Below are 25,532 nucleotides of genomic sequence, written 5' to 3' on the forward strand. Positions count from 1 at the left end.
TGTGTTAAATGTCCTCCTTCCACGTGGCTCTAAGTGTGGAAGGAAGAGTCTGCGGCTGCAGAAGCAAATCTCAGTGGAATCCCCAAAGTACCGATGCCTGCGATCAAACTGTGCCAGGCACGCCAATTCCGATTCATCATTTTGGCTGGCTGCTGGGTTAACCCCTTTTGTCTGTGGCTGCATGTTACCTTTTGCCTTTTCCATGCAACTTGATTTAGCACGCTTTTATACTTCTCCCTTTGTTGGAGGGATGCCTCAGAGGTCTTGGCCGCAAAGTTTCGACAAGGGAAATGTTTAATTGGTAAATGTGTGCCCTACCTTTCCATAGATGTCTGCAGAAAAATAAAATATGTATATAACGAAAAATAGGAATCTCAGTGTGGGTGGGTGCAGGGCTTTTTTTTCAGCTGGAACTCAGTTCTGGCACCTCTCAGGTGGGCGCCATTGCCATTGTAAGAGAACCAGGGAGGCATTCATTGTGAGTTTCAGAACCTCTTTTTCTTGAAAAATAGCACTGGATGAGTGTATAATAAAGTAATGTTAAGCTGACCTCTAAATGTGCATTAAACTGGTCATTGGGCACATTCCCTGGGCCTCATACAGAATCTGCACATATTTTTTCCATAAAGAAGGAATTGTGCACATTTTCTGATCATTGTACATAATCCCCAACAGACCTTGAGAAATGTGCATATCTTATCTACATTTTGTACATTTTCTGGGCAATATGCACATTCTCTGGTCAGTATGCATAGTCTCCAAGAAACATTGCCCCACCCACCACTGGCAACCAACCTCTGGAGCATTGCCCACCGGTAAATGTGGCTCTGGTTCCCCACTTTTGAGTAGATAACTGGGGTCCCTTTGAAAATGTTGTGGAAAATCTACCACTCCCTACAAAAGCAATTTCCTCTTTTGTTAAGGCGAAGAATCTGTGAAATCTGTAGGCTGGAATCAGCATAGCACTAATTAATATATCCCAGCACCTTCATTATGTTACTTTCATTGCATGCATCATTACCCTGGCCTCTCTCTTGATGTATATAGTACCCATCCTAATTTCTTGACTGTGTTTTGTTTTAACATATTGTTTTAATATTGTATTTTAAAATCATCATAATCCATCTTGGGACCTTATGTGAAGGGCAGGTAAGAAATCATCATCAACAACAACATCAGCAGTTTGCTGGTGACCTGTCCTCCCATTCTGGAAAAGGTTGCCCATACACTGGGTCACTGAGGGTTAACAGGGATACTGTGTTTTCTGGAAAGTGCATATACTTCCAGGATTTCTTGTTTGCTGTAGCATGGACTGCATCACAGAATCCTGACACATCCCTACACTCTTTGGGATGGTACCACTGCCCATCTATTGACAAGGCCAGGGAGATTATACAGGATACATCCAGCGTGGTGGTGTAATATTTCAAAGGACACTTCAGCACTTATCATGGCACAATGGTGCACCCCAATGTAGAGTTTGGGAATCACCAGTTCAAAAAACCTAAAACTGCTAAATGTTTGACAGGGACTTCTTGGTGGTGTCACCCAGGCTATGGAATATTCCATGCCTTTGGAAACCCAGTTGTATGTTTTTAGGCATCAGAGTTTTTTTTTATAAAAAAAAGGAATTATTGTTCAGCTGTGCTTTTCAGTACGTGCCTGATAACCCAGCAGTGGCTTGTAGATCTGCTTGTATGTTTTATTGTATTTTGTTTTTAAGTTGCTTTGTTGGTGTTACTTTATAAAGGTTGTTAGCAAATGCAAGGTTTCCGTTTTTGTCCATGATGGAAATTCGGGGGCATCAATAATTTTAATAAATAAATATCTGGCAAGAATTGGTGGCACTCGGTGGGTTAACGGCCTTTTCTTTCCCTCCGGAAATGCACAATTAAGAGCCAGATTAGCGGAGATGAAAAATGCATTGTGGAACTGCCACAGTGTTATGAGAAGCAAAATGATTTCTCCGAGAGGTATAGCTTGGCTGCCATAATCCTAACGATAAACTCTGTTACACTAATAATAGGAAGGGGGGAAACTAATTGCGGTGAAGACAGGACAAATCTTTTTTAATCCCCGTTGTCATCTTGACTAAATCCAAACCTATTTGTATTAACCTTTGCTGACAAGAGTCACATGACGGACATAATTTCTTGTAATTTACCAGCAGTAGAGCTAACCTTTCTTCATCAAATATTCATAAAGGCGTGATTCCCAATGATTTTCTGTCTCTTTAAATATTTACAGCTTGTTGTCTGCTTCCTTTTTTTGCTGTAATTTGAACACAATTGAAGTCAGATGAAATTATAGTTACATTTCTTTTCTGGCTGAGATACCTAAAGGCAAAGAGAGAGAGAGAGAGAGAGAGAGAGAGAGCTGGGCGGGGGGGGCGGTGGAGAGGAAGAAACTGCTTGCATGTTACAGGCTGATGGATACCCTGCCGAGACCTGGGCGCATTTCCGTCAAGCGCATGGCCCTTGTCTGTCTTTAGGATGCTGATGGAGTATGAGGCTGCTGTGGTGTTGCTGGCTGACGGATCTGGCACCATTTCTTCTGACTGAGATCGGCTAAGTCACCAGCGAGAGTCGTGATAGGGCCGGAGCCCAGTGGCAGAGCAGCTGCTTTGAGAGTAGAAGGTCCCATCTTTGCCTCTGGCAAAAGAGAATCCACTACTGCCCCAGGCACCCTCTTCCACTATAGAACAACCTATACTGTTAGGAAGTTTGGAAGGGACGGTCCATAGCTCAGCTGGAAGCCACAGGAAGGGACAGTGCTCTTGTGCTCTTGCCAGTTTGTGTCAGGCATCTGGTTGGCCGCTATGAGAAATGGATGTTGGACCAGATAGGCCATTAGCCTGATCCAACAGGCTTTTCTTACCTTCTTATGTAATGCAACCCTGGAGAACATCTGCCAACCATTGTAGGCAATTTTGATCTAGATGAACTAACAGTCATGACTCGGTAAACCTCAGCTTCTAGTGTTCCTAATGTTTATTTGAAAAGTCTGCAATCTTCACACCCTGGCCTAGAGGGAGCTCCAAGGGCCAGGCTGAGAGGTCTGGAAGGCCCCAGGGACTGAGGTCCCCAATCCTTGGTTGAGAGGAAAACTCCCAGGTCACTGTGCCACTGACTAACGTGAAGGAATGAGCTCCCAGCACCCTTAATGAATTACAGTTCTCAAGATTCTTTGTGGGAAGCCATTGCTGTTTAGAGTGGTATGATACTGCCTTAGGTATATAATGCAGATGGGACCCAAGTCATGCTTAGGAAAGACCCAGTGAAATCAATAGGACGTTAGTTGACCTTGTTAATGTAGAGAGCCAGTGTGGTGTAGTGGTCAAGTGGTGTTTTTCAAACTTGGTCCCCAGCTGTTGTTGGACTACAACTTTCATCATGCCCGACACTGATCCTGCTAGCTAGGGACCTGGGAGACAAGGGTTCAAATCCCCAACCAGCTTGCCGGGTAACAAGTCAGTGTCTCTCAGCCAAAGTTACGTTGCAGAGTGGTTCTGAGGGCAAAACCAGGTACGCCACCTCAAGCTGCTTGGAGGAAAGGTGGGATATCAATGCAATAATAATGTTTGGAAATTGTTCGTATAAACATAAGTTAAGGCCGAATCCCTTGAAATTTGTAAGAAGCATGGGCAGGTGGGGTATGCAAACATTTGGCAATTTGCTTCAGCCAAAATGTTAACAGGAAGATTGAAGGCTATAAAAACAGAAAAAATACTTGGATACTATCTGGTTTTGATTTTATTATATGCACTAACACATCCAGCCATACCATAATCCCTCCATCAACTCTTAGAGACCTGTGGGGAGACTCGTTAAGTTAAGCTGCTGAACTTCATAGTAAGCGATATTACAACATATGTACAGTGATTCTGTTTTATGCTGGTGCTTGTTATTTGTATGTTTAGAAAGTATTTGAATAAAAATATTCATTAAAAAAACTTTAAGCCCCGGGAAGGTGGGCCATTATTACGAATACTCATATTGTATCAGCTGCACCAGGGATGGAGGGGTGTGGCAAGAGAACAGCATCATCTTTAACGCTGGCAAGTCAATTCATGGACAGGGCGTCACCTGAACCAGCCATTTTCCTGGTTCACGGCCTGGTCTCTTTGCCATTATGCTGCGCTAGCTCTGTGTTAGCACTGAATATGTCATCTGAATTCCCAGCCAAGCTGTTTTCTTGATGAAAAAAGAAGTTGTGGGGGTGGCGGGAGCGAGCGAGGGGTGGAGGGAGAGAGGGAGAGAGGAAGGAAGGTGCAAGTTTCAGCTTAGCAGTCTGCCGATAAACTTGACTTCCCATCAAGTCCAGTCACAAGGGCACGGGGGTTATTTCAGCTAATCAAGTTGCTTGCGAGAGCTGTTACGGGGTAACCAGTGAGGCCCAGTGGTTTCCCAGGTGACCTTGGGGCCGTAATGCACTGCTCAAGACTGCTTTCCCCGTTAATAGCGTTTTGAACAGGCAGATGATGTCCTTTGATTTAGTATGACCTTCTCAGTTTACACAATTCCAAGACGCCTTAAAGAGGCAACTGAGAACACGGCACGGCCAGGGCTTTCTTTCACCTACAGAGCTTCTCTCTCTCAGTCTCTCTCTTTGTGCAAGTCTTACCTTGAGAAGTGTGACTGGGCGGGGGGGGGGTGCATCTTAATATTTGTATACTGCAGTTCATTTCAGATCATTGGCACTGTCTACTGATTTGGGGGCATGTTGTTACTGATAGGATTAAAGCAAGCCATCCACATTGGTGAAGACTTCTCTTATTTATTTAGTGAACAGAAACTGTATGCCATCGAGTTGTAGAAACCTCAAAGCACCTTACATAAAAATATAAAATATAGATTGAAATAAGTTGAGAACAAGTTGACAAAAAATCACTATATAGGTAAAACCAGTAGTTAAAACATAGATTTTGTGCGCACACACATAGACAGACAGACAGACACACAGACACACACACACACACACACACACACACACACTAAAATGCTGGTGAACTACATATCTGGGTATAGTTGCTTTAACAAACTAAAAATTAGCAGGCACTGAAAACAGTACAGTGAAGGCACTTGCCTGTTGTCAATGGGCAAGAAGTTCCGAAATTTAGGTGCTGCCACACTAAAATATAGAGTTTTTACCAATATGGAATAGGCTTTGTGTAGTGTTTGTGGAAGCGCTAGTTCCACAGATCAGATTACAGGGAAGAATGATTAGTTTTTATTATGCTTTCTACATTATGTTTATTACATAGCATCCCATCCTGGAATTTAATTTAATGAAGAGTGGGCTGGAAGTGCCTCAAATAAAGAAATGGAAGTTATGCAAATTTAACCAATTGATTGATTAATTGACCCTGAAGAATCAACTAAGATTTCTTTAATTGGGTGACAGCCCTAAATGTAGCTGCTGCTGCTGCTCCTCCTGCCATTCAAACAAAAGCAACCATGGCTTTGCCTTGCTGATATTTGTTTCTGTCTCTGGAAAATGTAACCTGTGCATCCACACCAGACCCTCAGGTACGTGAGTGCACAGCAGTTGATTAAAGCACAGATGGGAAGGAAATATTGATCCTCCTCCTTATCCATCCAAGCCTCTTAGCACATAGTGAAGGCCTTTACTAATTAGAAAAACACCTCCATTCATGCGATTAGCTTTAAACCTCTGCTAAGGCAGCGGCAGCGTCCAGAGGAAGTTAAGTAGAATCCTTTTGTGTTTTGCTGAATAGGCTGGTTGTACCGGGGCTCGTGGTAGATAATGTTAAGTAGGATTTCTGAATTATTGCATGTAAAGTCTCAAAAGCAGCTTTGTGCCAGAAGGAGGTTTCTGCCAAGGTACACTTGGCGTGATGGAGATATGTTTTGTATAGATAAGCCGCCCAATATAAGTTGAGTGACTCCGAGTGCATTGCGGTGGAGCTCCAATACCTGTGACGGCTTTCCTTCCTGCTTTTCTGGGCCTGAGGTTTCCCATCGCTGTCTGAAACCCTTTAGCTAGCCATGCCTAAAGCACTGCCTTTCTCTGCCCCACAGTTTGTCTCAACCCATGGAGGAGGATGAGACGGTCTATAGCTTCTAGCCATGGTGAATGTGCTCTGCCTCTACTGTTGGAGGCAGAAAGCCTCTGAATACCTGTTGCTGGCAAACACCTGTGGGAAAAGTGCTGTTGCATTCAGGTCCTGTTTGCAGGCTTCCCATAAGCATCTGGTTGGCCACTGTGAGAACAGCATGCTAGACTAGATGGGGCCTTGGTCTGAGCCAGTAGGGTTCTTCTTATGTTAGTTTGTTAACCCCTTACACCTGAAGCAGGGGTGGCACAAATGACACTTGTTATGGAGATGCTTTAATGGAAGCAGAAGGCATTTGCAGTTGTCTTCTTTCTGGTGTTCTTCCATAGCTCTGCAACTTAGTGTCAAAACTGTAGTAAGACACTGGGGTCTAACCATGTACTTGAGTAGCAATAGCCATGACTATTTAGCTCAATGAACGTCACACTCCTGCTTATAGTCCTAGTGTGTCAAATCTCTAGTGCACGTTAAGAGAAATCAGAGTCAGAATGAGAATCTCTCATACAGATTCTCTGAGGCTACTCTAGAACTCTGAACCTCTTTCAGAAACACTAGAAGGTATTTATAAATTGGTGGTTGAATTAAGCCAGTAGACTTCAAGATAATTTCCCCTAGATTTTATTTACTGCATTTATGAATTTCTTTTGGCCAACATTTAATATGGACACACAGCAATGTGTGACATCAAGTGTTGGAATCTTGCTCCAGCATCATCATGTATTGTGCGATGCCCACATGGATTATATCAGTATATGAGTGGGCTGAAAACAAGAAGATATGGATGGCATGAACAGGTTGTATATGCGTATGGATGCACACTCACCTGAGAACATACTGAATCAATCCATTGTTCCATCTAGCTCAGTGATGCTAAATAAGCTCAGATTTCTGAGGTTTCAGACAAGGGGACTCTCCCATCCTTTCCTGGAGATGGCAGGGCTTGAATCTGAGACTTCCTGCATGCAAAGCAGATGGTGTCCCATTGAGCTATGGCCCTTCTCATAAATAAATATTTTATATGTAGTGTATGGATATTTGGAAGCCCAAGACTCACTCCCAGGCACTGTCACATATGGAACATGTTGAAATATCTTGTGACTGATTCCATTATCCAATTTAACTGGCTGTTCTCTGGATGTATTAACAGAACATTTGCTCTGGAAGGGGATGAAACCGAAAGTATAAGCACTCATTCACAGTTCATTCATAAGTACTAACAAAGGATCAGCCTAAGCCACTTTGTTTACGCCTGGGGTTCTACCTACTTTATTCTCATTAGGTTATGCCCTGTGCCAATGATTCCATCCAGCAAGGAATTTCAGAACCAGGCACGCCATCAATTGAAAAGCAATTTTGTCATTTCAATCCAGGCAAGGGCAATTTTAAGAACAACACCCAAGTTTACTCTGAAGGTCATTTCAATCTTCCATAGATCTCAGGATATTACATTACCTCTTCATTCTCTCTCCCACCCCCTCTCCACGAATCCTCAGCATAAGACATAAATTGAAGGTTTGAAGTGTCTGTAGACAGACATCAGACGAGCTCTGGTGTAAAGGAAGACTTCGCCATTATTTGTTCTTTACCATCCTAAAGTGAAATAGAACAAAGCTTCAAAGGCCTTTGTAGTGGAATGGCTCAGAGCCAGTGCTGTATATAGGAATCCATAAAACAAGTGGTTAGATTTCCCCCTGAAGAGCCTAGAGTGGCACTCTATGGAGGCAGTGCCTGGAATTCCAACCAAATGGATCTTCATCCTGTAATATGTGGGTATGTGGGCTTATTGAACTAAATATGGCAATTGTCCCACCATAGTGTCTTGTGGTGAATGACTCAGTTGTCATATGCTGCTCATACGCTACTAGGCCAGATTCAAGGTTCTTATATTAATTTACAAAGCCATTAGCAACTTGGGTCCAGGATACCTCAAGGACCCCTTAATCCTTTATATCCCTGCCTAATCACTGAAGTCTTCGAGGAATCAATGCCCTCATGTCTCAGATGTGTGGCTTGTATCCACCCAAAAGCCCAGTTTTGTAGGCCCAGTTTTATGGAGCTCCCTTCCAGTTGTGGTTAGACAGGTCCCTTCACTACTGAATATCTGGTGCCTACTGACTGCTTTTTTATTCCAGCATTTTAATTGAATTCTGATTTTATAGTTTTAACTCATTTTTAGTCTGATTGAATGATGCCTCTTGTATGCCTCTCAGTGACTATTCTAATTAAGCAGTATATAGATTGTCCAAGTAATAATTCATTAGCCATTGCACACTTAGGCTTTTATGCGAAACAGGGTCTTCTCCCAGGACCAAATGTGTTGGTTTTCTGAAACCAAATTAATGTAATTTAACATATTTTGTGGAGCATATTCTTTGAATCCAGAAGGTCCCATGTTCAATCCCCAGCATCTCTAGGGAGGGTTGGGAGAGATCCCTGAAACCCTGGAGTGTCACTGCAGGTCAGTGTAAACTCTGAACTAGGTAGACCAATGGTTTGACTCAGTAAAGGCAGCTTCCTGTATTCCTATGCAGAGCTAGTGGACAGTATTTACAACATATGCATCTGCTTTCCATTTCTTCATTTTATGACCAAGCAGCAAGCACCTCAGATCTCAGCTATGATCATGGGTAATCAGGGACATTAATTTACAGCATTTGCTGTATTGTAAACTCTGTATTGGGGGGATTTTAAATTCCCTAGACCTCCTGCTTTCCAGCATTTCACTAGTGCTATGTGAATTTCATTTTTCATTTTATTTTCAAGGCAAACCAATATAAATTGCTTTCTCGTAGAAAAGAAGAAGAGGAGAAGATTAGCTCCTTAAGTCTTCTGCTCCTTTCTGCTCGCTGGCCTTGGAAAATTCCCCACATGCTTTTAAAAATGTCCAAATGCTTTGACCATAACACAGGAATGGCAAGACACCAGTCCTCAAGCCATGGATGGGCTACAGTGTGTCATGAAAATCAACAGGATGGAAATCCACATTTCCTCCCCGTTAGCCAATCTGCAACATTAAAGAAGCAAGAGATGACATATGGAGGAAAGGAAAAACGACAAAGCCCTTGTTGGATCAAACCAAAAGTCCATCTAGTCCAACATCCTGTTTCCCAGAGTGGACAACCAGATGCTAAAATGAAGTTAGCACATGCTTAGACTTCCTTTTGGGATGAGGACTGCAGGCTCGGCAAAAGTGTTTTTTGGGAAACTTTATGAGCGTTCATGAAAGATTGTCCAGAAACCCTATTCTCTCTTATCTGAGCTCTTAGTGCAACTGATCTACCTTCTACACATTTTTCAGGTCTTACAAAATATACTCAAAATTGGAATCACCCTGACCAACTATATCATACCCAATTCCTCTTAGCATGACTATTGTGCAAACAATGAGCATGCAAGATATAGTGGTGGCAAGCCCCTTTCTAATCTCCATGCATTCTCTCAACAGTGTAACTGTTTGATATCTACCTGTGTACAAACAGTACACATAGTTGGAGACCTTGCTATTTGCCGGCCCCCCAGCTGTACATACAGGACCTATTCTCATCCAATTTGTTTGTGTTTGTAGGATTGTACAGATGATCAAATGAATCATCTGGCGAAGTCTTCAGGAAGTTCTCAATGCTCGTAGAGCAGAGGATCATGAGTGATTAGTAGAACACATGCTTAGTATGTAGAAGATCCCAAGTTCAGTCTGGCACCTGAAGTTAAATGATCAAATAGGTGATAGGGAATACTCATCTCTGTCTGAGACCCTAGAGCAGGGATCAGCAACCTTTTTCAGCCATGGGCCTGTCCACCGTCCCTCAGACCATGTGGTGGGCCGGACTATATTTTGGAAAAAAATATGAACAAATTCCTATGCCCCACAAATAACCCAGAGCTGCATTTTAAATAAAAGCACACATTCTACTCATGTAAAAACACGCTGATTCCCGGACTGTCCGCGGGCCGGATTGAGAAGGCGATTGGGCCGCATCCGGCCCCCAGGCCTTAGGCTGCCTACCCCTGCCCTAGAGAATCATTGCCTGGCAGAGCTGACAATACTGGGCTAATATGGATTAAGGGCCTGACTTAGTCTAAGGCAAGGCATGAGGAATCTGTGGCCCTCCAGAAGTTATTGGATTATAGCTTCCATCATCCCTGACCATTGACTGTGCTGGCTAGGACTGATGGAAGTTGGAGTCCAACAACATCTGGAGGGCCACAGGTTTCCCATCCCTGGCCTAAAGCAACATCATACATTCATCTCCAGATTCCAAGAACCATCTCCTCTGCTGTGTTTTTCTTTCCACTTCTCTTCCTTCTCCTTTGTTTTCCATTATAGCCTGTGAATCAAAGGAAGGTCTCTGGACCAATGTAAATACAGCTCTAGTAAAATAACTTGGGCAAGTTCATAGCTCCCTTGCTACTCTTGCGTCACTGCTTTTGGCTGCCGGTGGAAAAAATAGAAATCCTAACATTGTCCAGGCTATCTTCATGACCTAGAGGAAGAGAAATGTTGGTGATGATTAAAAAAACAAACAAAGCATGGGTCCTGAATGTTAGACTCTCTCAGCCTTAACCTTATCTGTATTTCTGGAAGTAATGTCCAGGCTGATAATACAAAGAGATTGGAAACACATTTTGAAAGTGCATAAAGCCAATAATTGGGGCAATGGAAACTGCTCATGCCTTATACTCTGTGTATAGCATGCTTTTTGTTTCCCTATGCAATCTTAGGAGACATCAGCACCAAGGTTCGTAGGGTTAGGAGACAACAAGTCCAGCTATTTGTGTCTGCTAGAACAACTATTTCTTCTTGTGCAATGGAACCTCCTCTCCCTCTCCTATCCCAACACGCATGCCCACGGACGCATACACAAACACACATGCTCCTCAGATCTGCACTGGAGACTTGAAGGACCCCACGCTCCAGAACAGATTTAGGGGGCATGTGAGGAGAAGAGAGGGAGGGGAAGGTCCATTGCAGATCCACAAGGTCATGCACTAGCAAAAGCACTTAGATGGATACCACCTTGTCCCATTTTTCCATTTAACCCAATGTCTTCAAGTTTGAGTTTGGACATGCCATGCTTAATCACAATATGACAATGCCTTTACTAGGTCCAGCCAAAATGTTACAAAGTGGCAAGAAAGCTGTTCATCACAGGAACAGTTATGCAGATTTGAGTGGATTTCAGGATGTGTGGATGTGCCTTGTCTCTTGGGATAAAGCAAAAATAATGACAGTTCCCCCGTTTTTGAAAATGTAACGTCTGGCACCTAACTCATCTGTTTCCAGCCCTAACCAAAACACACAGGCAGAAGTGAAGAAAAACATGGTTACCTTTATATTAGCAGAGCTAATTGAGATTAATTTTATCCTGGTGTACTAGGTACAAAGTCGATAGAAGACAACACAGTATAAATCCTTAATGCTGTATTCTCTCCTGATTCTTGGTGTTCCAGTTGGAGGGTGGTGGGGTAGGCATTGGTGCTAAAATTCAAAGCTCACAAAATGCCAACCAATTTTAAGGTTAATACAGCAGTAGTCAGGGTTGCCATCAGCACCTGGCATCCTTGGGCTGTTGCCAGGACCCTAGTGCCCCCAGTTGATGCTGATACTGAGCTAGCCTTTAACTGTTGCTTTCTTTAGCCTACCACTCTGAGCAGTGCCAGGCAGTAGGAACAAGCCACCCTTTTAGTTTTCCATAGTGCCCTTGACTTCCCACCCATCATGGTGGGAAATGAGTTTTTTAAAATAAAATAAAAATCAGAATTAAACCTATTTCTCAATAAGTGCTTCTTTTTTTGGAGGGAGGGTTGTAATAGATCTAGATTGCATGTGGACTACATAGTAGTATCCAGTCTCCATTGATTCTAGAATAAAAGGATGTGTGTATACAACTAATGTCTATAAACTCAGTTTGTAGTTGTAGATGTCCCTCACTTCTCTTTGCCTCTTATGACATCTACATGTTTGTTTGTTTCAATGGGTTATCTCAAACTTAATTACAATCATCTCTTAAGTGGTGCACAAATAGCACAATAAAAATAAAAATCAGTTAAAACCACAAAACCAGAATTCAGTTAAAATGCTGAATGAACCTAATACTATATAAAAACATCAATGCCTCACATTGAATAGAACTGATCTGTAGAAAGGACTTTGTGACTTGGAAACAGAGACAATGTATGTACTTTTGCCACCCAAGAAAATCTTCCATAAAAACAATTAAAAAGGGGGGAGGGAATGCTGAACAAAGTCTGCTCTATTGAGCGCTCTATTGACCTGAGGTGATGCTTCCAGGCCTTCTATCAGGCATCTAGTTGGCCACTGTGAGAACAGAATAGTAGTAGTAGTAGTAGTAGTAGTAGTAGTAGTAGTAGAATGTTACACTAGGTGGGCCTTTGGCCTGATCCAGGAGGGTTCTCTGTGTGTTCTTAAATTCTCCTTATGCATTTGAGGTTGGGATCACGTGCTGAGATACGTTTTATTGCATCATGCAACATGCGTGACTTACAAGTAGCCCTCCAGATGTTGTTGGACTCCAACTCCCATCACCTCTAGCCAGCATGGACAATGGACAGGAATGATAATAGTTGTAGTCAGACAAAAACCTGGAGAGCCCCAGGTTGGTCATCTGCGATACAAGTGTCATACGGCTTAAGAGTGGAGAAGGATTTGCTGCACAGCCCTCTGGTCAGATGCGAGAACCTTCTTGTGGGAATCCAGAACTGTGTTGCCAAAAATATATGCGTAATTTATTAAACCTTCAGAGTGGTGATACAAGAGTCTGTATATCTATGTGGAGGTGTGCACATGCATATGTATCATGATCCCCTCATGCATTCCAAATGTATTCTTTCAACTTGCATGATTGTAAAACTCTGTGAACAGAAACAGCCTGGAGGCCTGCGTAGGGTCTGCAATGTAAAGTTTGCAGTTTATATTGAACAGAAGACTTCATGTATCTGCAAATGCTGTGGTATTTAGCAATGTTGGTCAATTGGAATTCTACTAAACTCTCACCCCAGGCCTCCAATAAACCAAGGTCTATCATTTGATTCCTTGCTTTGTGGATCACCCACAAAAAGAAACAGGCAGATGTGAAATGCAAGCAAGACCATGCTGGCATTCTTACATGGGAGGGATAGACATTCTGCTGCCTGAGGTGATCCCCATCCCTGTTCCATGTACAGATTCTGACCAGACTAGCAGTTGGATCTGACTTCAATGGGACAACATCCTGCACCATATCTGAGGGCAGCAGGAAAGCATAGGGGCCCTGAACAGACCAACTTAAGTGACTCAGGGGAAATGGCTGGGGGCTGGCATTTGCTGCTTGAGGCAGGTGCCATACTCTCTCTAATGGTGGGGCTGGCCCTGATGAGAGATATATAATATAATAATAATTTATTACTTATACCCCACCCATCTGGCTGGGCCTTCCCAGTCACTTTGGGCGGCTTCCAACCAGATATTAAAAACACAATAAAATATCAAACATGAAAAACTTCCCTAAACAGGGCTGCCTTCAGATGTCTTCTAAAAGTCGGGTAGTTGTTTATTTCCTTGACTTCTGGTGGGAGGGCGTTCCACAGGGTGGGCACCATTACCAAGTTATAAAGAAATATCCACACTCATCACCCAATGAGAGCCACAGGCCTGCATGCAATTCAAAAACCCTTGTAAGCTAGGCCTCATCGGCGCAATACATTATTTAAAGCAGTACCATACCACTTTAGCTAGTCATGGCTTCCCCCAATGAATCCTGGGAAGTGCAGTTTTTTAAAGGTGCTTTAGACCAGGCATGGCCAAACTTGACCCTCCAGCTGTTTTGGGACTACAATTCCCATCATCCCTGTCCACTGGTCCTGTTAGCTAGGGATAGTTGTAGTCCCAAAACAGCTGGAGGGCCAAGTCTGGCCATGCCTGCTTTAGATCATGTTCTATAGATGGGAAGGTGGGATACAGATGCTTTAAATAAGAACATGTCCACATACATTTTTCACCTTGAATTCATTTTCAATTTTAATGGCTTTAAACCTCATTCAGGGAGAGTTCACAGTCCCAAACAATAGATACTGAAGTTATACACTCACCTGAGACAGTTCAGGGGCTCCATTTTAAGTTTGTGGCAGTCTCTGAACACTGCTAGAGGTGAAAGGGGGGGGGGACTGAGTGGAATCAAGCTTATAAGCTTTGTAGTGTGTGTCTTGGTGTGCTTAGAAGAGCTTTCTGGGACAAATTGGAATGTGGTTTTGTTTGATATCATTGCCACATATTAACATTCATATTATAGAGAAGGAAAAGCATAAATTTAAATCAATGGCAGCACAGCAGTCCATTTCCCCCTTATGGCAGAGTCACCATTGCAACCGATGTGTTTTGTTTTCATTGTTGCTCTGGAAGAACACTGCATCCATTCTAGTGAGTCGTGAGGAAAGTTATTTTATCCTCCTTTGAAATCGTATCTCTTTTGTCGGGCGCATTTCTGAAGTTGTTCTACAGCTTTTGTGCAATGGAGCTGTGGAATTCAACACGACCATACCCTGCAGCTTATAACTGGGCCACCTCAGACATGATACATATAATCACCCAAGCCATTTGACCTCTATATTGTTACACGCAGTCAGGTAGGAGCAAAGTGAGTTTCAGGTGACCCTATCATGTGACCAAGATCAGAGGTCACGAAGTCCTAACTGTTTAGTTGTCAAGGTAGCTCATTCATCACCACTGTTATGTAACTGACATACTGACAAATAGTCCTGGGGTATAAAATTGTTCTCTGCTACTTGAGGACCCTAAACCTTAATTGGCTGCCATAAATTTCCACATGTTAACAGTTAGTTTGAGTAGACAACTGGCTAGAGGACAGAGGAAAGATGAAAATTAGGCATATCATTATTTGTCATATGCTTAATGCTACAATGGACAACACCTACCCCTTTCTTTCTTCCAACATATTGTATCCTGCTAACTATTTTTATTGTTCAGACTCTTTGTACACCTTAAAAATATATAACCCAAGTTTAATGTGGCTGACAAGAATAAAGGACTTGCAAACATCTCTGTTACACTGAAGGGTCAACCCCCTGATTTTTAAGGCAAATCTTCAGTTGCTTTGAATCTTCCCTATCCCTGCTTTTGATTTGTGATGATGTCCCTTGTAAGTATCTAAAGAGATATCTGAAATAGTACCCTCTCCATTCTCTCTCTGAGAGGGGTGCAAACTATGCAAGGCCAGCTTATTAGATACAATTGCCCTGCCTAGGGATGTCATAGAATTCTGAAGAAAACAGAAACGGAAGCAGAAATTGCCGGTGTTTGCTTTCTTGTCCAATGTCTGGAATGGAAATCAATCCAGCAAATACAATCGGTATTTGCTGCTGCTGTTGTATTCAGACATTTGATGCATTCAGTCATCAAATTATATATAATTGATTATACCCCCCCCCCCATTTGCAACAACTTTAACAGTGCTTTTTTCTATTAAAAATGTTTAGGGGTACTCTCATTTTGACTCAAATAAAATCACCATTTTATAGTTCAAATCAGGGAAAATAAATACAGTAAATGGACAAAAGTACAAAGATTCACAAAATGTTTAGGGGTATGCGTACCCCCAGAAAAAAGCACTGCTTGGAACTACAGTTTGTTAAGGGTGCTAAAAGTTGTTATGAACTCACAGAGATACAGTTTAACAATCAATCCCTCTTCCCAAGGAACTCTGGAAATTGTAGCTGAGAATTAGGAATACAGTGGTACCTTGGGTTACATACACTTCAGGTTACACACTCCGCTAACCCAGAAATAGTGCTTCAGGTTAAGAACTTTGCTTCAGGATAAGAACAGAAATCGGGCTATGGCAGCAGCTGGAGGCCCCATTAGCTAAAGTGGTGCTTCAGGTTAAGAACAGTTTCAGGTTATGAACGGACCTCCGGAACGAATTAAGTACTTAACCTGGGGTACCACTGTATGGGTCTCCCCCTCCCAGCACCCTTAAGTAACTACAATTCCAAGGATGCTTCTGGAGAAGCCATGACCATTAAAGCAGTATGATACAGCTTTGAACATACAGTGCAAGTGTAGCCTAGTTAGAAACCTCTGTTAATTCAGATCGTCTACATGGTGGGCCAAAGTGAGACAATAGCCAAAAAGCAGAGGTCTAAAAGCTTACATAAACTATTTGTTAACAGGAAGACAAAAAGATGAAGAAAAAAAAACCACCCTCCTGCTTCTCCCCCTTACGAGCTGCAAATCTTAGCTAAGGAGAAGGGGGGTGGGGAAGAAGGGAGAATAATGTTTTAAAATAAATGGTTAGCACATTAGTATAAAACCTATTGATTAAAAACACCAAGCATAATGTTAGTCTTTTAGTCTCTTGAGTGATGCAATCCCGAAATAAATTTATCCCTTTGACTCTTACATTAACCTTTTATTGACTGCTTGCATACCCATAATTAACACACACTTTAGCTAAAGTGGTTAATTTTAGCATTGTGACCAGTGTCTCCTAATGTAGTTGACACCCTAATCATCTAAATGTAAGTAAAGCCACAGGGGAAGGAACCAGCTGTCTCCAGATTCCAGGAGAAGTCACCATTTTAGACCTGTTCCACCCATGCAACAAAATGGTAGGATCCTGGAGTGATAAGAGTGGACTGAACCAGTTTGGACTGGAGGGGAGAGGAATCCATTTCTCCCACTGTGTATATCCCTCTGGAAGAAGGAAAAACTGAGTATATTAGTGAGGAAGGTTCTAGCTGAGCCAACTACTTGTGGAGCAAGATTTTTAATTGGGTTTTGATACAGGAAACCATTTTTGAAAACTGGTTCTTCCCCCAACCTGGACCCACCAGTCAGTGTAGACAATACTGAGCTAAATGAACTAATGGTCTGGCTCAGTATCTGGCAACTTACTGTGTTCCTCCCCCTGATTTAGCTGCTACAGAGCAGGAGCAGTGGTTGAACCCTTGGCAATGACAACCCTAGCATTTGAGATAGACCAACAGTGGGAAATGGCTATTGCCCTGTGGGCTTTCTAGCTGTGAAAGCCTCCCAGAGTGTCTGGGGTGATCAGTGGGATACAATATTATTATTATTATTATTATTATTATTATTATTATTAATTCTTTTAACGTTTGGGCGCAGTCTCATTCAATGTGACCTCTAACTTTTGGGTAGGTCAGTATATTATCCATATTTTGCAGATGTGGGAAGTTAAGGCTCAGAAATAGTGCCTTTGCCCTAAGACAACCTGGTGAATTACGTACTTCTAAGTGAATCGCCTCTACATTCCAGAAGATTGGTATAGTAATGTGTAGAAAAGCAACTGAAAGTCTTCATCTAGAGCTAGGGCGAGTAACCTCTGGCATTCCAGGTGTTGTTGGACTATAACTCCCACCCATCCCAGTCAGCATGGTCAGTGGTTAGGGATGATGGGAGTTGTAGACCAGCAACTTCTGAAAGGACAGAGGCTCCCCACCCTTGACCCAGAGCACCCAGAAAATGGCACATTCATATTTTTCTAACCAAGAGAGAACACAAAGCAAGTTCCTTGTCTGAGGTTATACAGTGGTACCTCTGGTTGCGAACAGGACCCATTCCGGAGGCCCGTTCACAACATGAAAAGAGCACAACCCGCAGCGGCGCATCTGCACATGCGCAGGTTGCGATTCGCCATTTCTGCACATGCGCGTGACGTCATTTTGCGCTTCTGCACAAGCGCAAGTGGCGAAACCCAGAAGTAACCCTTTCCGGTACTTCCGGGTCACCACAGGACTTAACCTGAAAGAACGTAACATGAAGTGGACGTAACATGAGGTATGACTGTAATCAGCTTCAGTCTCCTCTGCTTAATAACTGAGTTCTTTCTCTGCCATTTTGTTGGAAGGAAAATATCTCCAGCAGTGGGCTCCGGAATCGCTTCGGAACCATTGAGAGCCCTCCGTACTAAACCGTGTTTCCTCAACAACTGTTTTGAGGCGGCCCGCCCAACAAATCTACTGTTCTTCCACACGGTGCAGCTTATCAATGCAAACAGTTTAATATTTATGCTAAGAGGATTGTCAAAAGTAGCTTGTGCTCCTTTAATTCTTGTTTTAAATAAATAATGAGAACATTTGAACACATTACTCTTCTCGGAGGGCCCGAGGTCGGTTAATCTTATTATTTATGAAGTGATGTGCTACATAATAGTGCTTAGTGCATGTTAACAGATGCTATTATCACAGGCCGATGTGGGGAGCTGAAGATATATTGGAACGTTACGTGTTAATACTGTCCTTGTGCTGTAATGTACGATGGATTGAGTGTGGGAGGAGGCTAGAGCCGCAATTAACCGCATACCAACATGGGTGTAAAGTTGACGTATGTTTTCTCTTGGGGATTCTCCTGCCATCAATAATTCTCAAGAGGAAGATGACCTCTTTTCTTTGGTGTGGGTTTTTTCCCCATTCTTTCCCCAGAGAGGGTCAGGGTAGGGAAGTGGCCAGAGAGTCGTGTGTGTTAATCATTGTAGCAACCACTGGAAGCATTAATCGGTTAATTGTTGAGATGAGTCGGTTATCTCCCCCATTGCAAATGCAAAGATGTGGCAGTTGACCTATGTTTTATTTGTCACTACCCTCCTTCCCTCCCCGTAGCAAGAGAAAAAAAAAGTTCTATTTGGCTTGCCTGATTCAGGCATTGTCTTTTAAGAAGGAGATGCTTTATCCATATTCTCCCCATGCTGTTTTCATTGGACGTTCTTCATTGTTTAACATTTTCAGTGCTTTTCTTGAATTTTCTTAATCTCTTATGCATAAAGAAATGCCAAACCCTTACTGTCTTTTTCCTTTTCCAAACTCACTTGCTTTTCTGAGCATTCTCCTAGCCTCCTACTTGCTTAAATGCCTCTGGTGCCTTACGTACAATTAACGGTCAACAATATATTGTGAAATTCTCATTCACTGAATGAGCTTTGCCACTTTAATCTAGTGTGTCTTAAAGATGTATTAGAATAAAGTGGCAGAGCGTGCGAAGTTTAGCAGCCATGAATGTGCTTCAGTTAACACCTCTATTCAAAGGGAAGTGGAAATTAAATTTTCTGTACGTTTGAAATGTAGAAAATTTCATAAACCGAAGATCCATCCCTGCATTGCATAGAATGGTAGAGGAGTAGGGAACCGCCTCAGCTTTGTTTATTTTATGTTCACTTATAAAACCATTTCTGTCTTGCCTTTTGTGGATGTTCTTAATTGTTTAAAATTTGAAACACGACTATTTTATATTTAATTGTATTGTTTTACCGCTCTGATGTTTACTGTCCAGGGCTCTTTGGGGAGGATGGTTGAGATAGAAATTGAATAAGCAACAAAATAGTAGTAATGGGCAGCATCCAACCAAATAGTTCTGCAAGCACTTTTGGCTGTTCAATGGAACTCCCTCTCCTCTCTCTCTCTATGCGCCTCTTGCTATAACTCCTTAAACAACTTGGGGCAGGTTACCAGAAGGACCACCTCTTCCCCTATGTAGCTCTACCTGGACCTCTAGATCATCTTCAGAGGCTGTAGCTCAATGGTAAAGCATCTGCCTTGCATGCTGAAAGTCCCAGGTTCGATCCCTGGGACAGACTCCTACCTGGAAACCTGGAAAGCTACTGCCAGCTAGATGAACCAGTGGTCTGACTCAGAATACAGCAGCTTCCAATGCTCTACAGGTGCCCCCGCCCAGTAAGGTATTGGCAGGTGACTCCTGGAGAAAGGGCCTTTGTAATGACGGCACTCTGGCTGTGCAATGCTCTCCCAAGAGATGCTCACCTGGCAAAACTATGAGGTCACCAGGCAAACATCTTTTCATTTCCCCATGTTTCTTAGATCTTGTAAATTGCTGTTTAAATCTGCCATTTTCTTTTCTTTTATGGTGGGTTGTTTTATTTTAATATTTCATGTTTTAGCACCCCTTCCCCACCAGACAGTGTTATTATTGGGCAGTATTAAAGGTAAAGGTACCCCTGCCCGTAAGGGCCAGTCTTGACAGACTCTAGGGTTGTGCACTCATCTCACTCTATAGGCCGGGAGCCAGCGCTGTCCGCAGACACTTCCGGGTCACGTGGCCAGCGTGACAAGCTGCATCTGGCAAGCCAGCGCAGCACACGGAACGCCGTTTACCTTCCCGCTGGTAAGCGGTCCCTATTTATCTACTTGCACCCGGGGGTGCTTTCGAACTGCTAGGTTGGCGGGCGCTGGGACCGAACGACGGGAGCGCACCCCGCCGCGGGGATTCGAACCGCCGACCATGCGATCGGCAAGTCCTAGGCGCTGAGGTTTTACCCACAGCGCCACCCGCGTCCCACATTGGGCAGCATTTGAACATGATAAATATAATAGATGAATAAAAGATGATACTTTCACTTACAGGTATTTAGTTCCATTGGTTTTTACTGTAGCTCAGCCTATTTAACATGATGCATTGATCACTTGGTCAATTTTCTCTCGGTCATAAAATATCTTCTTGTATGTGCCAGTCACTTACCTTATATTAAATTGCTGCATAGCTACTTTTAAAACTTCAAACCACAAATGAGCTACTAAAATTGTTCCTTTTTGTGATATTTAGTTTTCTTTCAACTTTTTTTTTTTTGCCGATCATGTTATAATAATACTCACCTCTCTTCGGCTTTCACTCCTTTATAAACATTAGCTAATTAACCAGCATCTGGCAAATTAAAACAAACAACCCACACAAAACCCCCTGAAACCGAAAACACTGAATTGCTACAAATTTACTAATGCAGGACCAATAAGTGGCAGTCTTTATTACAAAGTAATCTTACAAGATGTGTTGGTTTACTTCTCATAAAATTTCCCTGTGCCGGACTGCAGTTTTATTATAATTAGACTTCACTACTATTGATGAGGAATCCATTTAATAAGAAACACTGTAATTCAAAGGGTTTCTCTGGGGACCTAGCAAACGCTAACCTCTTAATTTAATTTTGTTGAAGTTTTGCCCATCTATTCATCAGCAGAAATTGTTATTAACCTTCATTTGCATCTATCTTTCAACAGCAACTCTCCTCCTTGTTACTTTTCCCCAAACCTGATGGATTTGTAACTCTCAGATTTGCAAACCACATTCTGCAATATTGTTTAATCTGTGCTGTGACCTTAAATGCAGTAAATTTGGTTTAATCTCTCCCAATAATCTAGTAGTATCACAGAAACCCGCACACAATGGCATAGACTGCTGACTGACTTCAAATAAGACTGGAGAGATAATGAAAAAATAATTCCCCCTTCGAAAGGTGCGCAAACTGCGTTTTCTTTGTGATGGGCTTTCTCAAATATTCCTCTAGGAATTTTATTTTATTTTTTAAAGAAAAACTTGCATTAAGGCAGAAAAGATCCTGTGACTTCACTGGTTAATAGTCCTTTAGTGCCCCCCCATTTCATTAATAGGCAAACATGAGAAATAATAAATCCCTAAATGCATCCCCTAATTCACTTTTAATCTTATAGATTTATTTTGTTTTTTTAGGTGCCATTCCCAACTTGTGGAGAATTTACCGAAGGATGAAAAGCCAGAATGCCATCCTTACTGGCAAGAAGGCGATGCCAACATGCCACTGCCATTCAACCTTGAAGACATAATAGCTGAGCTACAGAGTCTTCTAGAGTGCTAGATGGAGCAATTTGATCATGAACTGAATGAGGTTCTTTTGCAAAGAGGCACTAGATGTCTCTGAGAACAGTGAGGTGGAGGAAGAAACAGCTCAGGGGGGAGGTATTCTGGACCAAGTAATATTCTGGCTGCATAATCAGTTAAGAAGTTAACCAAAAGTGTACATCACAAGCACCAGAACATGAAAGTAAGATTATCTGTGGTTTGTTTTGAAGTTGGGTAGGCAGCCGGTGCCCTGCTGTGTTTCAGATGGGCTGTGTGAAATAAAGAGGCAATTACAAATTGTTTTAGCGCAAATGTTCCCCCCCCCTTTTTTTCTGATGGTAAACAAAGGAACACTGAATTAGAGAAAAATGCAACCCAGTACCCAATGCAAGCACTAAACCTGCCTTAGGCTGCAATCCTTTACACACTTAATCTGGCAGTAAGTCCTGTTACATTAAATGTGGCTTTTGCCTGAGTAGACATGCATAGGATGTGACAGAGTCTTGCAATCCTATACATGCCTACATGGAAGTATATCCCATTAAACTCAATGGGACTTATTTTTAAGGAAACTTGTCCAAGATTGTTCCATAAGAGACTAAGCTATTGAGAAGTCACTGGACTGAATTTCTGCAATATCTGCAATATGGATATGATAAATGATACTGACCTACCTCTCAGGGTTGTTGTGAGGATTATGCTAAGATAATAATATGAATTATTTTAAATAGAATAAAAGTTCTACCGAGATACTAAATATTAGTATGGTTGAGTCTTTTTTGTGGTTGAACATTTCAGTACAAAAAGAGAGTTTCTGGGCCACCAAAATCTTATCTGAAAAACACCCTCCCATATCTTTTTTTGCATGTTTCATACATACATGGATAGATATTCCTTCTGACTACAGGGTCAGACATTCAGGAATCATGTAACCAACCCTAGAACATCATGTTGCTATAATACCATACTGATTTGGCTACATAGCGCTATCACAAAGCCAGTTCAGCGTGAGGGCAATGCTGAGGTGATAGGCAAGGATGATTTGTTTCATGAAATGTGCCACCTCACCCTCCATTGGTCCAACCCCAATTCATATTCTTATTAGGACATTCTCAAACTTCAAATTCAGTGGGAGTATTCCTGGATTGGTCTCCTCATCCATTAAGATGTGTTGTGAAGGCTCTGTGCATCAGCTGTCCAAGGGGGAGGGGAGGATTCAACAAGGCCAAATGTCCATTATGGCATCTCAAATACCACTCTTCACTTTTAAAATTCCATGACACTTCACAACAATATGCTTGCAGTCTCAATATAGTCAGCAAAGGATAATGGAGCATGGGCCTTGTCAGGAGTTATCAAAATGTTGTTCTAGACACCAGACCTAAAGGGGGCCTGCAAGCTGAGGCTGAAGGTAAGAATTTACTGCACATTAACTGCATATTAACTCAGAAGAAGGCTCAGCTGTGCTCAGATGTTCACAATTCTCACCCTTTTTACCTCTTGAATTTTTGAGGGTCTTTTTCAGTTGGCACCTGGGCACCTTGCAGCACCCATGTCTTTGCTGCCAAGCTAGGAAGTTTCCTTCTTTTCATATTCAGGATTTTTATACTTGCATCGCTGTAATAAAAAAGGGGCTTTTCTATATTATCTGTTAAAGGAAGGAACGAATCACCACATCCAGTGGAAAAGGTGGCTTGCTCATCTTTGGAGAAATGACAGAAGAGACAATATTCATAGGAAGCTGCCTTATACAGGGTCAGGCCAGCTCTGTGTTGTCTACACGGACTGGCAGTAGCTCTCCAGGGTTTCAGACAGGGGATATTCCTATCCCACCAGGTATTGGACCTTGGAGCTTCTGTATACAAACCAAATGGCTCTGTATACAAACCTTTAAACTACCATTTCCCATTACATCCAAACTGGGAAACTGTGGCTTAATCCCTGCTTCCTTTTTAAAAAATATTTTTCATAAATTTTACATATAATCACAGTACGTAACATCGTATCCTCTTACTAAATCTTTTGGCTCAACCAAGCCTAAACGACTTCCCTCCCTCCCACCTAATGGTTTACAAAATTAAATTATTTCACTTCCTTTCCTATTCTTGTTATACCATTACTTAAAATATTAAATTACTCCACCTGAATAAGTAACTAATTCATCTTACAAATCTTCAGATAACCCTGCTAATGATGTTAATTGTCTTTCAAATATAATATAAATTTGTTCCAGTCTTTTTGGAATACTTGATGTCACTGGTTCCAGATTCTTCCCGTCAGTTTCGCCAGTTCTGCAAAGTCCATCATTTTCATCTCCCACTCTTCTTTAATCCCTGCTTCCTAACCAGGAGATGAAACCTGGGGAAGAGAAGGGCAAGGAAGGTACACAGAGCAACATGATTTTTTTCTCAGGCTAAAAAACCAGGGTCAGACTGGGATTGTTTTACATCCTAACCAGGCCATATGTTTCCTCTTTAGATGCAAGCCATATCATGTTACATATCATCTTACTCCGTGGATTTTATTGACAAGAGGTTTATCCAGTGCTAGGTGTACAGATGAGTTGCCCCATATTAATTAGTGGACATGACCCACATGGGACCATTCATTTTAGCAGGCCTACTAAACAAAAAATGCTTAGCTTATATTCTAAAGTCTTATTATCAACTTCTAAGCCCTTGAAAATGGGTAGGGTCAAAACTGAAATAATAAATTCCTTGGGGAGATACAGTGGTACCGCAGGTTAATTACTTAATTCGTTCCGGAGGTCCATACTTAACCTGAAATTGTTCTTAACCTGAAGCACCACTTTAGCTAATGAGGCCTCCTGCTGCCGCCGTGCCGCCAGAGCCCGATTTCTGTTCTCATCCTGAAGCAAAGTTCTTAACCTGCAGCACTATTTCTGGGTTAGCAGAGTGTGTAACCTGAAGTGTATGTAACCTGAGGTACCACTGTAAATACATATATAGCCCCCAATATATTTCCTTGGGCATCTGTGTGCTTGAGTGCAAAGTCAGATATATTGGTGGGTGGGTGGTTGGACTGGTTCTCCAGACTTAGATTCGTTGAATCTCTATTGTGTTTGCTTCATTTAACCATTTAGTAAAAAATAAAATAAAAAATACTAGCTGGCACTGTGTGCACAGTGATCACTGGTTAAGAAACACTGTTTTGTTTTGTTTTTAAATCACAGGGCAAGCCCAATAGAACACGAGGGACGTTTTGCTTTGGCAAGAAAAAGAAAAACACAGTTATCCTCTGTCCTGACAAAGTGATTGCCTTGAAACAAAACGTAACAGATTGAAAGAAACTGAAGTGGCAATGTGGAGAACAAAGCAATTGTGTTTCTTGTACTGCTGATTTGTGATTAATTTCTGTTTTAATTAAGCATTGTTAGAAGCTGTGAGATTCACAGTGGCAAAATCCACTTGACATTCATAAAGGGTACAGGAAAACAAGGGTGTTCACATGAAAGTTGAAAGCCTTCTGTAAAGAAGAAAGGGACAAATGGGGCTGACTACTGAATGCTTTTTTTTTTTTTTTTTTGTCTTTTTGTCTGCAGTGCTAATTTCCTTTTGCGTTAGGAGCCTGGTTAGTGCATATAATAGAATTTGGCTAAAACAGGGGCTTTTTTCCAGCCAGAATTCACCGGAACTCAGTTCCGGCACCTCTCAGGTGGGCGCCATTATAAGAGAACAAGGGAGGCGTTCTTGTCAAATTCCAGCACCTCTTTTTCTAGAAAAATAGCACTGGTTAAAACACAGGGGGCTTTTCCAGCAACACTTGTGTGAGCTGCTTGTCAGGATCTCCTCAGTGGTACTT

The 25,532-nt window shown here is 42.1% G+C and overlaps 1 protein-coding gene across 6 annotated transcripts in view; it reads left to right on the forward strand.

The window, feature by feature from the left end:
- The window catches only part of FTO (FTO alpha-ketoglutarate dependent dioxygenase), a 261,131-nt gene that overhangs the window by 224,791 nt on the left and 10,808 nt on the right, over positions 1 to 25,532 (forward strand). For 5 of the 6 annotated variants that reach the window (XM_081018521.1, XM_081018529.1, XM_081018528.1 and 2 more), the window contains one exon: positions 21,582 to 22,467. The exons of the other annotated variant lie outside the window; for it this stretch is intronic. In XM_081018521.1, the coding sequence (XP_080874647.1) occupies positions 21,582 to 21,726 (145 nt within the window). In that variant the 3' untranslated portion in view covers positions 21,727 to 22,467. Of the gene's footprint in view, positions 1 to 21,581; positions 22,468 to 25,532 lie in introns of those variants that run through there. 6 annotated transcript variants of the gene reach the window in all.

Source organism: Podarcis pityusensis, assembly GCF_964106645.2.
Source record: "Podarcis pityusensis genome assembly, chromosome: 8".
Classification (NCBI taxonomy): Eukaryota; Metazoa; Chordata; class Lepidosauria; order Squamata; family Lacertidae; genus Podarcis; species Podarcis pityusensis.